Source organism: Macaca nemestrina, chromosome 5 (genome assembly GCF_043159975.1).
Source record: "Macaca nemestrina isolate mMacNem1 chromosome 5, mMacNem.hap1, whole genome shotgun sequence".
NCBI lineage: Eukaryota > Metazoa > Chordata > Mammalia > Primates > Cercopithecidae > Macaca > Macaca nemestrina.
The window spans coordinates 151,316,822-151,335,342 of NC_092129.1; the positions used below are offsets into that span (position 1 = coordinate 151,316,822).

Sequence of the window (18,521 nt, forward strand, 5' to 3'; positions counted from 1 at the left end):
CACAGTCTACTTTTTTCTCATCTATTTTTCATCTAATTATTAATAGTGATTTTCCTATCATGTTTCTTTATTATTTGTTCTCTGACTTTAGAATTAACATTATTCATATCTGATAAAGTGAGTTGTCTAGCTTTTCATATTTTGCCCCATTCTCTTGAATATTTTTTTTTTTTTTTTGAGACTGAGTCTGGCTCTGTTGCCCAGGCTGGAGTGCAGTGGCCGGATCTCAGCTCACTGCAAGCTCCGCCTCCCGGGTTTACGCCATTCTCCTGCCTCAGCCTCCCGAGTAGCTGGGACCACAGGCGCCCGCCACTTCGCCCGGCTAGTTTTTTGTATTTTTTTTTAGTAGATACGGGGTTTCACCGTGTTAACCAGGATGGTCTCGATCTCCTGACCTCGTGATCCACCCGTCTCGGCCTCCCAAAGTGCTGGGATTACAGGCTTGAGCCACCGCACCTGGCCTCTCTTGAATATTTTAAATAAGTCCAATAACCTTCTTTGAAGGTTTAGTAGGACTTCCCTGTGAAACAATCTGGATATAGTTGGGCAGAAATATAATTTTTACAACTGTTTTAACTTCTTTACTTGCAATAAGTCTTTTCCATCAACATTTTTTTTTTAAATAATTTCAAGATTGTTTACATCTCTACTATAGCTGCAGTGGCATATTTATCTGTCGTAACACTGTCTTGCTCTTAATTAGCATTGTCTGTTTTTTTTTTCTCTGTTCAAAGAAACAGCTGCTTTTACCAGGCTAGGTCCTCAGCAGTGGCAGCTGCCAGGTCAGCCCTGGTGAGTGGCGACTCAATTGCTGTGCCCATGCAGTGTCCATCGCAGCCACCATGGCCACTTCATGCACGAACTCCATGAGCAAGCCCTGTGCGACTGAGTGGCATCGTCCATCAAGCCATCTCGCCCAACTGGTTACAGGGAGCCCCAGCCCTTGGAGACCCTCTGGTGGGCATCTACATGCAACCTCTATCTTCACACGCTCTTCCCATGGAAAGAGGTGAATGCACACTTCTCTCTTCTACCCCCCAATTTTCCAACTTTATTTTCCCCAAGTTCCAGACTGGCCAGGCAACCCGCGAGCCACTGCCCATGACTCATTCATTCATGCACTGCTGGGGCGTCATTTCTACCCTCCACCTCCTGTGGTCCTGTTTGAGTTTTGATTCCTAGTTCCTGGCTGGACAGCCATTTCCAAAGCTGTTCTGGTGTCAGCTCCCAAGCCGACTGCTCTTGTGGTAGATTCTCCTTTTTATATCTGAGTCACAGGTGTTTATTTCCTGGAATTAAAAAAAAATTTCACTGGTATTTCCAATGCAGCATTTCTAAGGACTTGGAGTAGGAGAAATTCTATTAGCTTAGAGAGAATTGTTTCAAAACACCAGAAATGTAAACTTGAATGAAAGACATCATGCGGGCCGGGCACGGTGGCTCAAGCCTGTAATCCCAGCACTTTGGGAGGCCGAGACGGGCGGATCACGAGGTCAGGAGATCGAGACCAGCCTGGCTAACACGGTGAAACCCCGTCTCTACTAAAAATACAAAAAACTAGCCGGGCGAGGTGGTGGGCGCCTGTAGTCCCAGCTATTTGGGAGGCTGAGGCAGGAGAATGGCGTAAACCTGGGAGGCAGAGCTTGTAGTGAGCTGAGATCCGGCCACTGCACTCCAGCCTGGGTGACAGAGCCAGACTCTGTCTCAAAAAAAAAAAAAAAAAAAAAAAAAAAGACATCATGCGGCCGGGCGCGGTGGCTCAAGCCTGTAATCCCAGCACTTTGGGAGGCCGAGGCGGGCGGATCACGAGGTCAGGAGATCGAGACCATCCTGGCTAACCCAGTGAAACCCCGTCTCTACTAAAAAATACAAAAAACAAAAACAAAAACAAAAACAAAAACTAGCCGGGCGAGGTGGCGGGCGCCTGTAGTCCCAGCTGCTCGGGAGGCTGAGGCAGGAGAATGGCGTGAACCCGGGAGGCGGAACTTGCAGTGAGCTGACATCCGGCCACTGCACTCCAGCCTGGGCAAGAGTGAGACTCCGTCTCAAAAAAAAAAAAAAAAAGAAAGAAAGACATCATGCATGGAGGAAGGGGGACAAATCACAGGTGAGCAGTGGGTTTTGACCAAGTAAAATCTCAGATAAACAACACCTTCATCAAGCAACATCATGTCCACCCTCCAAGAAACACCTTGGAATCCTACTCACTCATAAACCACCCTCCCCAACCCTACAGTAGCCACTGTATTGATTTGTAACACAGTAGATTAGTTCTGTCGGTTCTGATCGAATGAAATTAAAAGTTGTTTTCATGTGGTCGGGCTCATCATCTTTGTTGGGCTCATCATCTTGCTATGTGTGGTCATAGCCTATTCTCTCCCATGGCCGTCAAGTGCTCCACTTTATTTATTTACTTATTTTGAGACGGAGTTTCACTCTTGTCACCCAGGCTGGAGTGCAATGGTGCGATCTCGGCTCACTGCAACCCCCGCCTCCCGGGTTCAAGCAATTCGTCTACCTCCGCCTCCCGAGTAGCTGGGATTACAGGCATGAGCCGCGTCCGGCCAAGGATAAATCTCTTATTTCAGAAATTATTCAGCTAGTAAATGAGGAAGGAATGAGAGACTGAGACTATAATTCTTTTGCAACCCATAACGAATTAACAGATTTAGCCATTGAAAAGCAATGGCAATTAAAAGTAGAGTAAAAGTGCCGGTCGCGGTGGCTCACGCCTATAATCCCAGCACTTTGGGAGGCCGAGGCGGGCGGATCACGAGGTCAGGAGATTGAAACCATCCTGGCTAATACGGTGAAACCCTGTCTGTACTAAAAATACAAAAAATTAGTTGGGCGTGGCGGGCGCCTGTGGTCCCAGCTACTCGGGAGGCTGAGGCGGAAGAGTGGCGTGAACCCGGGAGGCGGAGCTTGCAGTGAGCTGTGATCGCGCCACTGCACTCCAGCCTGGGCGACAGAGACTCCATCTAAAAAAAAAAAAAAAAAAAAAGAAAGAAAGAAAAAAGTAAAGTATAAATAATCAGTACTAAGTTCTTCCTCTTGATGGAAGAATACAATGGAGTGCCATAAAGTATTCAAGAAGAAAATCAAGTCTGCCTATAAGCAAATATCTGCAGCCAAGTACCAATTTATAGAAAGTACAGATAAAACCGGTCCATATTAAACTATGCCTTGGGATGGAGACAGCAAAATGCAAACTATGGAAAACTCAACCAGGACAATATAAATTTCAAGGAGGAGCATAGAGAGAAAAAGAGAACAGGCCAGGCTGCGGTTGCTCACGCCTGTAATCCCAGCCCTTTGGGAGGCCGAGGCAGGCAGATCATGAGGTCAGGAGATTGAGACCATCCTGGCTAACACGGTGAAACCCCGTTTCTACTAAAAATACAAAAAAATTAGCTGGGCATGGTGGCACGCGCCTGTAGTCCCAGATTCTCGGGAGGCTGAGGCAGGCGAATCGCTTGAATCCAGGAGGCGGAGGTTGCAGTGAGCGGAGATTGCGCCACTGCACTCCGGCCTGGGTGACAGATTGAGACTCCATCTTAAAAAAAAAAAAAAAGAAAAAAAAGAGAACAAAATTTATATATCCCAAGGTAAAACTTAACTACAATTTCAGATGATGAAAATATAAAATAGAACAAAGAAGTGATGATCATAAAGGTCAGGCTGTGATTTTATGCAGAGGAGGGAAGCCTTTATCACTGAGTTGGGGCAAATGATGGGGTTTCTGGGCTGGTTGACAAACTTCTGTATCTCTGGTGGTTGAAGGGTATTTATCTTTTATTATTATTAAAGGGAAACATTTTCAGACAGTTTTTCTTTTTGAGTAACTTTTATGACAAAAAGCTAATGAAGAATAAAATAATTTATAGGTCATGATCACTGTTTTGCACAAAGCCTACTCTCCACGCCCCTCTGCAGACACTGAGTTCCCAAAACAAGTGGCAGCCCCAGGACCCCCTGGTAGGGCCACCTCACTTCCGGGTGTGTTCATGTCACTGAAGGCAGTGTCCCAGGTCTATTCCTTGATGTCTGGAAGAACCTGATAGGACACAGTTGAGGGGAAGCCTTCTCTGTCACCTGCAGGTTCTTGGCTGTCACTGTAGAGGGAGCGGGTCCTCACCTCTCCCACAGGCTGGTCACAGCCAGAACCTCCTCTCCGCATGGGGAGTGAGGCTCGGTCCTTTCCCTGAACACAGTGACAAAGATCTCTGTGTCATCACAAGAGGCTCCAGCTCTTCAGAGCAGATGTTCCCCCACAAGGTCAGCCCCTGAATGTTGGTGAAAGATGTCCCACCTCCATCCCTTCCCAGTCCTTTCTGTTCTGCTATGAATCTGTCAGTCATTGGGAACTAGCAGGGAAAGGGAAAGAGGAGGGGAGATGGCTTTGATGCTGGCTCAGGGCATTGAGACACACCTCTTCTTCTTCTCTCTGAACCTCACACTTTATCCGCTCCCAGACGCATGAAATAAAACACAGACCAGAAATGTCTATTTAAAGAGTAAACATCTATGGTATAAAATTATGCACATATAATATTAGACACAGAGTAATGCATAACAGTGTGACGGGGTGAGGGGACCTCAAGGTGACAAGAAAGCTGGTCCGGAGTCATCACCAAGATACTCACAAAGCTTACCTATGATAACCTAATTACTACACATGTAATATATTAAAGTATATTAAAACATAAGAAAATAGGACAGGCACGGTGGCTAATATAATAAAATATATTAAAATACAATAAAATAGGCCAGGCACGGTGGCTCATGCTTGTAATCCCAGCACTTTGGGAGGCTGAAGCAGGTGCATCACCTGAGGTCAGAAGTTTGAGACTAGGCTGGCCAATTTGGCGAAACCCCGTCTCTACGAAAAATACAGAAATTAGCTGAGTGTGGTGGTGCCTGTCTGTAATCCCAGCTATTCGGGAGGCTGAGGTATGAGAACTCCTTGAACCTGGGAGGCAAAGGTTGCAGTGAGCTGAGATCAAGTCAGTGAGCTGCAGTCTGGGTGACAGAGTGAGATTCCGTCTCAAAATAAAAAAAACCAAAAAAACAAAACACACACACAGACAACAGAAATAATGATACCAATTAATATGGCACTGTTAAGGGCCCCACAACCCTGTACTGGACTGAACGAAAGATGAACGTGGGAATAAAGACAAAGACAAAAGAGTATATTTGGAACAAGGGGTCAGGGGGCTCCTTGCTTCTCGCGAACAAGGGCTCCCTGATCTTCCACAGCCCTTCGTATTTATTGGTATAGGAGATAGCGAGAAGAGGGGTGGAAGGAGTCAGCTGCTGGGTCCAGAGTAGGCTTGCAAGACTGCATTCCTCGAACAATAGGCTCTAGATGACCCAGTAGATAACCTCAATGAGCACCATGGAGTGATTGTCCTCAGCAAACCTTCTGTCAGCAGGAGCAGTCCTGAGTTTGCCCACATCCTGCATTCATGATAAGCGGTTTGCTGTTTGATCATATAGCCTCCAAAGGAATGTTGAGTTGGTCATGATCTCTTTGCCGCTCTCTATATGGCAGAGATGCAAACACCTCATATCCACTAACACTTTGCAGCATCCAATAACAATAAATAAGTGCTGATATTTTCTCTGTTTCATAGGTCAAGAAACAGAGGGAAAGTGCTGGTGAGATCCAGACAGGGAGTTGAATCCCGGCCGCCTGTTTGTAGAGTCTAGGCACCCTCAGTAGAGCCAGTGGACCCAGGAGCTGACATCAGAGGCTGAGATCCGAGCTGTGTGGCATCCCTGTGGTCTCCCGTCCCAACCGGGTGTTGATCCAGGGTCTGCAGGCTCACGAGCTCTGGAGAAAAGAGGGAAACGGGTAAATGCTCCACTGGGTGCAGTGTTCTGTTTATTCCCTGAGGACTTTTCTCTCTTCAGTTGCTCCAAAACCAGATTCACCCTTTCTCTGAGGGAAGATGAGGCCCCCACTTTTTTCTTCCTCCCTCCCTGCTTTTCCCAGCTCCTGCCAGTTCCCTCCCATCACTCCATCAACATCAGCCCCTGCCCTTGCCCACCACCCATCGTGCACGGAGTGAAAGGGCCACAAGACTAAAGGACAAGACCCAAGAGGGAACCCAGTACCTTCCCCTCCTCTCAGACCTGACCAGTCCTGTTACAGCGAGAGACCTCCCCAAAGAGAGGTCCTGACCCTTGCTCTCAGTCCCCAGGCCCTTCTCTCCTGCAGAGGCACCTGCACACCAGGGCAGGCCCTGCCCACTGTGGGCTCTGCCCTCTATCTGCAGCTCAGTGCTCCTCCTCTCCCAGCCCTCAGCAGACAGCTCCTAACTGGGAATCCCATCAGGAAGGCTGGGGGGCCCAGCAGGCCCAGCATGGAAAGACGTGGCTGCCAGAGAATCCGCACCTGACGTGACCCTGGGACCCCACCTTGCTCGAGAAGGCCTGGCCTCTCCTGACCCTCAGCACCCACCGAGGCCTGTGACCTGCTCTTGAGTCACCACTGCTCCTGCCTGGTCCACTTACTCCACCCCAGGGCTGCTGCTTGGTGAGGCTGTGAGGCCTTCCTGCTCTGTCCCTAGCAGGGATTCCACCTAGGCCACTGCCCTTGCAATCTAAAAGGGATTTTCTCCATGTGAAGTAGGGGAGTCCCCTTAGCCTGAGGCTGCCTCCGCCCACCCTCTGCACCTGGGAACTGCCACTGCCACAGCCACCATCTCCCACACAGATTCTCCTGGAGAGGGGGCTCCAAATTTGAGTTCCTGTTTTATTTAATATGCTTTACAACAGCAGTATTAGAGGAAATCCTATTAAGATTATAGAGCTGAAATTATGAACATTTTTATTGGACATCAACATTGAAAGCAGGAATTTTGAGCAATTGGCACGTGAATTTCATACCCTTTTCCTGGCCAAAACCCCAGTGACCTACGAGGAAACCATTCCTGCCCACAGGAAAGCAGAACCGACAATCCCTCTACGGGAGACACTGCAGGTGAGAGCAGGAGCAACCACAGACCTGCGCTGCCCCTGCTGTGGGTGCCTCCTGGACGGGGCCCTCTTGCTGCAGGGCAGAGGATGAACCTTCCCATCTGCTCAGGCCTGAGGGGCCGACTGATAGTGCAATTAGGTTCAAGGATGAGAAACCAGCGCCCCTACCGCTAGACACACAGAAGTGGGGAAAGACTCAGGTCTCCTGGACACCCCAGCCTCTCATTGTCCCCTGCATGGCCTGTTTTTGCAGAAACACAAAACTTCCTGCTGTCTCTTTTCATCTCCCATCAAACAACCTGACTGGGGGAGAAAAGATTCTGACCGTCCCTTACTCCAAATTTACCAGGCAGTGACTACCTTGAGAAAGGGAAGTTGGCTCAGGGAGGGCAAGGTGAGGCCACAGAGCACAGAACAAAGCCCCCAAAAGATGGTGCCTGGGGACTGTGTCCCTCAGGGACTGGAGAACAAAACACTCGGAGGTGGGATGAAAACAGGGACCACAGCTGCCCTGATGAGGGGCTGGGCCCCGCTCCTCAAATGGCCCAGGAACATCTGCTTATCTATTCATCCATGTCATCTGCAAGGAAACTCTAGGAGGCCAGGTGGTGGGAACCTGGAAAGTGCCTCCTGGAGGAGGCACATAGGGGAGGCACTGCCTCTCCTTGGATTCCTCTCCAGTTTCTGGCCCTCCCCAGATCACAGCTGCCTTTACTATTTGCTCCCTCTGAGGCCATGATCATCCATCAGCATGTGATTCCCAACTCACCCCACCTGGACGCACTCTCGTGAGCCTGAGAGACAGAGAGGCCGGGACGGGGACAGAGCAGGCGCTGCAGCCCTCCCTGCTGCCCACTCCACCTGCAGCAGGAGGAGGCCACAGCTGGACGTTCGAGGGCCTTTCCCCAGTCCTGGCTTGGGAAGGACTTATGGGTGTAGATGGGAATGTGGCTCCCATTCCCCTCCCAAATACCCCAACTTCCATCCCCTGTTCCAGCCTTGTCACCTACATCCTATCAGGAGCAATGAGGGGACCCTGCTGCCCAGACAGGAGCCTTGTCATCTCCAGAAACTGCCTCCTTTTCTCACCTGGACCCTCTGCCGCTGATGTTTTCTTCTTCTTGCAACGATGAACACAGATAATAATAAATGCTGTAATGGCAACAGCAACAGCAACAAGAACATACAGAAGGTTTAGCCGTTCACTCTGAAGCACCGGTGGCTTCCCTGAAAAAAGGGACTTGTTATACACTGGGCAGAAAACTACAGCCTTCCCTGTTGTCCCTACCCTGGCCTGACCCTCTCCAGGGTCACCCCAGCCTCACCAGAGGGCACAGGGTGAGTGCTGTGATTCCCGCTGTGTTCCATGTAGCAGGCGAACCTCTGCTCCTCGCCTTGGCGAATTCTGGTGGCCACCCAGGTCTGGTAGGTTCCATTCTGATCAGGCAGGACATCCCCCCACTGCTGGGCGTCATGGCTCAAAGATACTCCATCCTGACGCCAGGTCAGTGTGATATTCCCAGGATAGAAGCCGGAAGCCCTGCATGTCACGGTGATGTTGCCCTCTGAGGCCTCGCCGTGGGTGACGTTCACCATGGGGGGCACTGGAGAAGAAAGGGCAGAGCCAGTGAAGCCCTGCTCCCCACAAAGGGAGATGCGGGGAACAGGTCTGCTCCTCTCCACTGTTCCCACTCTGGCTGAATCCCTCACAGATCCCGGACCTTCTGTAAGTCTGTCCTCAACCTGTGGCCAAATTACTCCAGGCTAGCTGGAGGATGGGCCTTGGGACTGTGGCCTCAGGCTCTGGGATCCCCACATTGATGCTGAGGAGGGGGATGTCGAGGTGGACTCCTGGGTCATGGGGCCAGGAGGGAACTCTCCAGGATGGGCAGGCTGGGAGGCAGAGGGGGCAGCCCTGGCCCTGAGGGCTTCCTCTCCTGCCTAACTCCCACCCCAGGCTCAGGCTTCTGTCGCAGGGCCCGCCGCTTTCCCAGATTACAACACTGGATGGTTCAGTCCCTGACCCACTGTCTTTATCCAGTGGCTCTAACGATAGAGGAAAATCAGGACACAAGATGCTAACATAGCACAGGGAGGGTTTCCCTGGAAAGAGTTGGGAGGTGGAGGCAACTCTAGCAGAATTGGAGGGAGAGGAGAGCCCCTGGCCAGGGTTGGTACCTGTTCTCCTGACGGCCACCCTAGATTTCTGATATCGCCGTAGTTTCTTCAGGCAGTCTGCCCGCATAGCGCGATAGTGTGTGTTGGTCTTCATGGTATCTTCCTTCCAGAAATTCATAGCCAAGGTCTGAGCTCTGGAGGACTGGGCCACTGTCCATTCCTGAGTCGCCAGGTTTAGGGAGAGGAAGTGCTCACCATCGTAGTAGAAATGCCGGGAGCCCCCGGTGCTGCCATCTTCATAGATCTCACAGTTCTGAATGTCCTGGAGGGAATGCAAGCCTGCCCCCACCCAGCAGTGACTTCTCCATTCCTGAAACCGTCACCTTTCCACTCAGGTGAGGAACTCAGCCCAGCAGGGACACCTCCCTGGCCCTCCTCCATGCCTCCCTGTGTGGGCTTAGTGCCGACTCACCTCCCTGCTGAGCCCCACCGACCTACTCCTCACCCCCACCCCCAGCCAGAACCAGCAGGAAGAGACGGGTCCTGCTCTCTGCCTCCAACTCTCTTGGAGAAGGCCTCCCATTACTCTTGCCCCTGCCCGCACTCACCTCCTTTCTGGCCCTCAATATGAGTCAGAGTCCTCCTGAGGTCCTGCGCATTCTCTGTCAAGTCCTCGGTCTCTTGGTCTCCCACGACTGCTTCTGCCCACTGTCCCTGGGGCCTTGCCCTGCGCGTCTCCCTGTCATAGCGCACGAAGAGCTGACCATCCAGATGTCCCTCAGCAAGAAACTCTGACTGCACAGATCCATCCCGGGACAGCACCGTGACGTTGTAACGAAGACTGTGGAGCTCTGGGGAAGAGGAAATCACAGATGAAACTTCTTCCTGGAAATAACTTAACATCAATGTTTAACACACAGGTCTGCTGTCCCAAGCTTCCTGAGGAGGCAGGAAATGCACACGGGCAAAGGGACAAGAACGAGGATTTCAGATACAAGGAAAACTGTGAGGGTGGGAGGACAGAGGAGGGGACTGACGAACAGAAGAAGGGGGAATGGAGATGGCAAACTTGTAGGCCAGGTGCCAGGACTGGGTGGCCACAAGCCCCCTAAGGGAATAGGGGCCATGGGGTGAGGCTGCCCTGAAGGGGCAAGGGAAGGCAGCGGTGGAAGGAAGGTCTTGCCAGAGGGGACGGGGGGAATGGGAAGGGACTCAGGCTCAGGGGGACCCATGTCCAGTGTGGCTGTGGTGCACAGGTGAGGGTGAGATGGAGGCAAGGGGAGCTGCCTCGAGAAAAGACTCATCATGGGCATGGCGGGGACAAGGGAGGGGGTGGTCATGAGGCACAAGGGTAGGAAGGTTGTAGCCCCAGGGAAGCTTATAGTGGGGTCAGTATCCCAGAGGGGAGCAATGGTGTGGGCTTGGGTCCAAAGTGGAGGAGTGGCATGACAAGGCCCCAGGACAGCAATTGGACGGACCAGCTAGTGTCCACCGGGGTGAGCAGGTGACAGGTCTCAAAGAGTCAGTCCATCTTTTCAGCAAATACTGTTGGGGGCACTGGATGTTCAAATAAAATAAAATTGGACCCTTAATTTGTACTATATACAAAAATTAACTCAAAATGAATCAAAGACCTAAACTCTACACTCAAGAACTAAAACTTAAAAATATCTTAGAAAAAAACATTGGGGATAATTTTCATGACACAGGATTTGACAGTGCTTTCATGGATATGACGCCAAGGCACAGATAGAATAGAAAGAACTGACAAACTGGACTCATGAAAAATCAAAACATCTGTGCATCAAAGGGCACAATCAGAGTGAAAAAGCAATCAACCCCTGAAATGAAATAAAAATTGCAAGTCATATATCTGATAAGATATTAGCTTCCAGAAGGCCAGGCGTGGTGGCTCACGCCTGTAATCCCAGCACTTTGGGAGGCCGAGGCAGGCGGATCACGAGGTCAGGAGATCAAGACCATCCTGGCTAACATGGTGAAATTCCGTCTCTACTAAGAAAAAAAAAAATACAAAAAAAGTAGCCGGGCACGGTGGTGGGCACCTGTAGTCTCAGCTACTTGGGAGGCCGAGGCAGGAGAATGGCGTGAACCGAGGAGGCGGAGTTTGCAGTGAGCTGAGATGGCGCCACTGCACTCCAGCCTGGGTGACAGAGGGAGACTCTGTCTCAGAAAAAAAAAAAAAAAAAATTAGCCGGGCATGGTGGCAGGAGCCTGTAGTCCCAGCTACTAGGGAGGCTGAGGCAGGAGAATGGCATGAACCTGGAAGGCAGAGCTTGTAGTGAGCAGAGATCGTGCCACACCACTGCACTCCAGCCTGGGTGACAGACCAAGACTCTGTCTCAAAAAAAAAAAAAAAAAAAAAAAAAAACCAAGAAATTAGTTTTCAGAATATACAGAATATTAAAAAGTCTGATAAAAACAACAAAACAGTCAACCCACTCAAAAATGGGCAAAGTAGCCATGAGAAGCTATGTGGGGGAGAAAAATGGGCAAAATACTTGAATGGCCAATTCTTCAAAGAAAATATACAAATGATCGATAAACACACGAAAAGATGCTCAATATCAGTAGTCACTAGGAAAATGCAAATCAAAACCACAATGAGATAATGAGATACTACCTCAAACCAATCAGGATGGCTATTATCTCACACACACACACACACACACACACACACACACACACACACACACACACACACAAATAGCAAGTTTGGCAAGAAGGTAGAGAAACTGAAGCCCCTGTATGCTGCTTTTGGAAATATAAAATGGCACACCTGCAATGGAAAACACTATGTGATGCCTCTCAATATTAAAACATGAAATACTGTATGATCCAACAATTCTATTTCTGGATATATACCCAAAAGAAATAAATATATACCCAAGAGAAATGAAATATTTGCCAATATCCAAAAGGCAGAAATAATCCAAGTGTCCACTGTCTGAGGAATGGATAACCAAGACGTGGTACATACATATCATGAGTATTATTCATCATTAAAAGGAATGAAATTCTGACCCATACTACAACCTGGATGAACCTCAAAATATTATAAGTGAAATAAGCCAGAAACAAAAAGACAAACATTACATGATTCTACTTAAATGAGGTACCTAGAGTGTCAAATTCATAGAAACAAAAAGTAGAATGGTGGTTACCAGGGGCCAGAGGTAGCGAGGAATGCGGAGTTACCGATTAATGGGTACAGAGTTTTGGGTTGCACAAAAATGTGAATGTAGCTAATGCCACCGAGTATACACTTAAAAGTGGTTAAAACAGTAAAATTTATGTAATGTATACTTTACCACAATTAAACATTTAAAGAACAAGAAATACCAGTCCTATTCAAATTGTTCTGAAAAATAGAGGAGGAAGGAATACTTCCAAACTCATTTTACAAAGCCAGGAATATCCTGATACCAAAACCAGGCAAAGACACATCAAAAAAAGAAAACTACAGGCCTATATCCCTGGTGAACACTGAGGCAAATATTGTCAATGAAATACTAGCAAACCAAATTCAACAATATATTAACAAGATCATTCTTCATGATCAAGTGGAATGTATTCCAAGTATGCATCTACAAATTAATCAATGTAGTACATCATATCAACAGAATAAAGGACAAAAGTCATATCACCATTTCAACTGATACTGAAAAAGCATGATAAATTTAACATCCCTTCATGATAAAAACTCTAAAAACACTGAGTATACAATGAAAAGACCTCAATATAATAAAAGTCATATATGACAAACTCACAGCTAGTAACATACTGAATGGGGGAAAACTGAGAGCCTTTTCTCTAAGATCTGGAACAAGACAAGGATGACTACTTTCACTACAGTTATTCAACACAATACTGCAAGTCCTAGCTAGAGCAATCAGACAGGAGAAGGAAATAAAGGGCATCAAAATTGGAAAAGAAGAAGTCAGATTATCCTTGTTTGTACATCATGTGGTCTGATATTTGGAAAAACCTAAAGACTCCACCAAAAACCTAATAGAACTGAAGAACAAATTCAGTAAAGTTGCAGGATACAACATCAACATGAAGAATCAGTAGCATTTCTATGTGCTAACAGCAAATAATCTGAAAAAGAAATCAAGAAACTAATCCCATTTAGCTACAAATAAAATAAAATACCTAGGAATAAACTGTGGGGAAAAGAAAGAGATTAGCCTGTTACTGTGTCTATATAGAAAGAAGTAGACATAAGAGACTCCATTTTGTTCTGTATTTGAGATGCTGTTAATCTGTGATCCTACCCCCCCAACCTTGTCCTTGCAAGAGACATGTGCTGTGGTGACTCAAGGTTTAATGGATTTTGGGCTGTGCAGGATGTCTTTGTTAAACAAATGCCTGAAGGCAGCTTGCTGGTTGAAAGTCATCACCATTCTCTTAATTTCAACTACCCAGGGACACGTACACGGCCAAAGGTCGCAGGGACCTCTGCCTAGGAAAGCTAGGTATTGTCCAAGGTTTCTCCCCACGTGATAGGCTGAAACAATGCTGCTAAAAGGTTTATGGAGATGTTTGCATATGCATCTCAAGGCACAGCATTTTCCTTTAAACTTATTCACGTCACAGAGATTTTTGTTCTTATGTCTTACTGCTGATTTCCTCCCTACAATGATCCTATTGTCCTGCCACTCCCTTATCTTTAAGATGGTAAAGATAATTATCAATAAATACTAAGGGAACTCAGAGACCGGTGCCGGTGTGGGTCCTCTGTAAGCTGAGCGCCGGTCCCTTGGGCCCCGTTTTTCTTTCTCTATACTTTGTCTCTGTGTCTTATTTCTGGTGTGGAGGGGCAGGCCACCCCTTCAATAAACTTAACTGAAGAAGTGAAAGATCTCTCCAATAAAAACCATAAAACACTGATGCGGAGCCGGGCGCGGTGGCTCAAGCCTGTAATGCCAGCACTTTGGGAGGCCGAGACGGGCGGATCACGAAGTCAGGAGATCGAGACCATCCTGGCTAACACGGTGAAACCCCGTCTCTACTAAAAAAAAAATACAAAAAACTAGCTGGGCGCGGTGGCGGGTGCCTGTAGTCCCAGGTACTTGGGAGGCTGAGGCAGGAGAATGGCGTGAACCCGGGAGATGGAGCTTGCAGTGAGCTGAGATCCGGCCACTGCACTCCAGCCTGGGCGACAGAGCGAGACTCTGTCTCAGAAAAAACAAACAAACAAACAAACAAAAAAAAACAAAACACTGATGCAAAAAACTGAAGAGGACACAATAAAATGGAAAAGGCATTCCATGTTCATGACCTGGAATAATCAATTTTTTTTTTTTTCTGAGACGGAGTTTTGCTCCCGTTGCCTGGACTGGAGTGCAATGGCGTGATCTCAACTCACCGAGACCTCTGCCTCCTGGGTTCAAGCGGTTCTCCTGCCTCAGCTTTCCTGAGTAGCTGGGATTACAGGCATATGCTACCATGCTCGGCTAATTTTGTATGTTTAGTAGAGGCGGGTTTTCTCCATGTTGATCAGGCTGGTCTTGAACTCTCGACCTCAAGTGATCTACCCGCCTCGGCCCCCCAAAGTGCTGGGATTACAAGTGTGAGCCACTGCGCCCAGCCAGAATAATCAATTTTGTTAAAATATCCATCCTACCCAAAGCAATCTATAAATTCAATGCAATTCCTATCAAAACACCAATGACATTCTTCACAGAAATAGAAAAACAATTCTAAAATATATATGGAATCACAAAAAACCCAGAATAGATAAAGCTACCCTGAGCAAAAAGAACAAAACTACAGGAATCACATTATTTGACTTCAAATTATACTACAGAGCTACAGTAATCAAAACAGCATGGTAGTGGCATAAAAACAGACACACAGACCAATGAAACAGAATAGAGAACCCAGAAACAAATCCATACATCTACAGTGAACTCATTTCTAACAAAGGTACCCATAACACATACTGGGCAAAGGAGAGTCTCTTCAATAAATGATTCTGGGGAAACTGGATATCCACATGCAGAAGAATGAAACTAGACCCTATCTCTCACCATATACAAAAATCAAATCAAAAAGGATTAAAGACGTAAATCTATGACCTCAAACTAAGAAACTATAGTATCTAATAATCCAATTTAAAAATAAGCAAAAGATCTGAATAATCATTTCTCAAAAGAAGACATACAAATGGCAAACAGGTATATGAAAAAGTCCTCAACATCATGCGTCATCAGATGAAGGCAAATCAAATCATCCCACCCTTATCCAGAAGACAGGCAATAAGGTGGCGAGGATGTAGCAAAAGGGAACCCTTGTACACTGTTGGTGGGAATGTAAACTAGTACGACCACTATGGGAAACAATGTGGAGGTTCTTCCAAAAACTAAAAATATAATAGAACTGTCATATGCTCCACACTCCCACTGTTAGGCATATACCCAAAAGAAAGGAAATCGGTGTATTAAACAGTTGCCTACATTTCCATGTTTATTGCAGCACTATTCAAAACAGCCAAGATCTGCAAGCAACCTAAGTGTCCATCAACAGACGAATGAAGAAAGAAAATGTGGCGTACGTGTGTACGTGGAGTACTATTCAGCCATAGTGTCATTTGCAAAGAACTGGAGGTCATTATGTGAAGTGAAATAAGCCAGGCCCAGACAGACAAACTTTGCATGTTCTCACTTATTTGTGAGAGCCAAAAATTAAAGCAGTTGATCTCATGGGGAGAGGCAATAGAATGATGATTACCAGAGGCTGAGAAGGGTAGTGGGGAGTGGGGGAGTGGGATGGTTAATGGGTACAAAAATATAGTTAGAACGAATAAGATCTAGTAGATAGCACAGCAGGGTGGGTACAGTCAACAATAATTTATTGTACATTTAAAAATAACTGAAAGAGCATAATGGGTTTGTAGCACAAAGAAAGGATAAATGCTTGTTGTGATAGATACTGCATTTACCCTGATGTGATTATTACATATTGTAGGCCTGTGTTAAAATATCCCAGGTACCCCATAAATAAATACATAATATCTACTACATACCCAAACAAAAGTTAAAAATTAAAAACAAAGTAAGGGGTGGGAGTGCTGGCCAGAGAGAGAAAACCAAGGTAGAGGGAGAGATTCTCAGCCTGAGGAAGGGCCTGCCAAAAGGAGTAGTGCTGGAGGGGGAACAGTGGCACCCCAAGGGCAGGCAAAACAGATTTTAGATATGTGATGTAGGGAGTGAGAGCCCACTGGGGTCAAGGAACCAAAAGAAAAGAATGAAGGTCAAGGAGCAGTTGGCCCAACAGCCTGTTTTAGGTCTGGGTTGGGGAGGGGAGATGGGCAGAGCAAGAACTGGAGGGCGGCATGACCATGGGGCAGGAGTAACTGTGGGAGAACTTGAGGTAGGGTGAGGACAGGAGGGGAGGGTGGGACTTGGGAAAGATGAGAACTTGCTGAGGGCCCAAGGCAGCTGGGCAAGAAGTGGGAGCAGTGCAAGGTCCCAAGGTGGAGAGGGGCGGAGGGACCCGGGAGGGATGGTTCAGCACCTGTGGGCTGGAGGGTGGGGTCCTCAAGAAGGTGAGGCTGAGGATGAAGAAGTGGGGAAGGGGCCACCGTGAGGCAGAGTCCAGAGGAGGCACCTGCGCTAGAGAGGAGGGGGCATCTGCACTGCCCTGTGCCCTGCCTAAGGCCCAACTGCCATTAGCACCAGGGCTCCCCTTGGGTGGTCTGGAGGGGAGTGGGATGGAGGGAAGACCCCCAGAAAAAAGGCAGCACCAGAAAGTTAGGGTCAGGGACAGTTGGGAGTAGGAGGCATAGGGGCAGCACTGGGTGAAGGCTGCTTGTAGGAAAGGCCCATAAGGGAGGCAGGAGGGACCTTCGGTGGCGGGGGCAGGGGATGAGGGCAGAGGACACCCTAGAAATGGATCAGAGAACAGCACACAGGAAGGGGTAGCAGGGAGCTGGGAGGGCAACAGCACCCAGCGGGCCTTGAGATGGGCAGGGAGGAGGTAGGAGGGAATCTGGTGTCCTTAGATCATTGGTCATTAGTAGGAGTGGGATGCGAGAGAGGAGAGGACTCCCGGAAGCCGGAGGCGAGGGGAGAATGAGCTGGGGATGAGAGAAGTCGCAGGAAGAATCCTCTGTCCGGAGCCTGCAGACTCCAAACCCCCACAGTACCCACAACAGCAGGAAGCACCAGCTCCGGGTCCCAAGAAAGGAGGGCTCCAAATCCAGGAGCTGTGGCCCAGGAGCTGAGAACACGTCGGCTCCGGGAGAGGACAGGACTTCAGGGACCTGAGAGCCGCCCCGAGCACCGGGGGTTGTGGCTGCCTCAGTGGCCGAGCTGGAAGAGCCCTCGAATGCCATTCACAGGAGCAGCCCCGGAGGCAGCCCGGGAACCCATGGGCCTCAGAAGGACTGGTTTGTCCGAAAAGTGAGAGGAAGCGGAGGAGAGGCGAGGAGAGCAAGCGCAGGAGGAGATCAGAATAGGCAGGTGATGCGGGATCCCGAGGACTGAAAAGAGACGGGAAAGCAGGCTGAAGGGTGGCGGCAACGGCCGCGTCCGGCTCCCCGCACCACCGACAGCGCACCTGAGCCCCGCCCTGACACACAGCGCTCGCCGCGACCCACCCGACCCCCCGAAACGCCCCGCTGCTCCCGCTCCGCCGAGGACCGCCAGGAACGCCACTCACCAGCAGCGGCTCCCGGACGTGTAAAAGAGAATATGCTGGCCAGAAACAGCAAGACCCGGCCCAGAAACAGCAAGACCCGGCCCAGTCCCATGGCCCCGACGTCCCCACCCTCTTAGCGGCTCAAGCAGTGGCGAACTGAGCTAAGCCCGGGGGGAAAGCGCGGCGGAAACTTAATCACCTGGCCCGGCCCCGACCGCTCATCCAATGAAACTGGGGCCCGGAACTTAGGACCAATCAGGAGCGGAGAGGGCGGGGCCACGCTCGGAAGAGAAAATTCCAGTGAGCTGGAGACTTGGGGAGATTTAGAAGGCGGGACTTGGCTCCCAGAAAAGGGGAGCACGCGGGAGCGCAGCCTAAAGCAGGGACGAGCTTCGAGTAGCTGAGAGAACAGCTCCAACTTCATGAGCACGGCCAGGGCCCTGCCCGCCCTCCCGGCATCGCGACCACCCATCCCCACACCCCCACCCCTAGGATCGCGGGCCTCACCAAGCCCCATTCGCCGGCCGCCCCATCAGATCGGCTCTCGCTGGCTTGTTCCTTCCGGGACGGACAATGCGTGGCTATTCTCCCAACACACTCCCTTAACCGCGCATAGCGTCACTGGCCAGATTTGCAGACCTGTTTCCAGATCTCAGCCACCTCTGCCTCTCAAAAGTACCTGCCCCAGTAGAACAGCTCAGACCACAAACTCTCTTAGACGTTTCAGCTTTATAATCTCCTTCTCCTCCCTT

At 49.0% G+C, this 18,521-nt stretch overlaps 1 protein-coding gene across 1 annotated transcript; it reads right to left on the minus strand.

Annotated features, from left to right (window-relative positions):
• Window positions 1-3,897: 3,897 nt before the first annotated feature.
• On the minus strand, window positions 3,898-18,193 carry LOC105497646 (MHC class I polypeptide-related sequence B-like). The gene is made up of 6 exons (XM_011768924.2): window positions 17,791-18,193; window positions 9,714-9,956; window positions 9,166-9,444; window positions 8,313-8,591; window positions 8,077-8,214; window positions 3,898-5,839 (listed from the first exon to the last, which is right to left on the minus strand). Exons 1-6 carry the CDS (start codon window positions 17,879-17,881, stop codon window positions 5,712-5,714), a joined length of 1,158 nt encoding a protein of 385 aa, XP_011767226.2. The 5' UTR covers window positions 17,882-18,193; the 3' UTR covers window positions 3,898-5,711.
• Window positions 18,194-18,521: the final 328 nt, after the last annotated feature.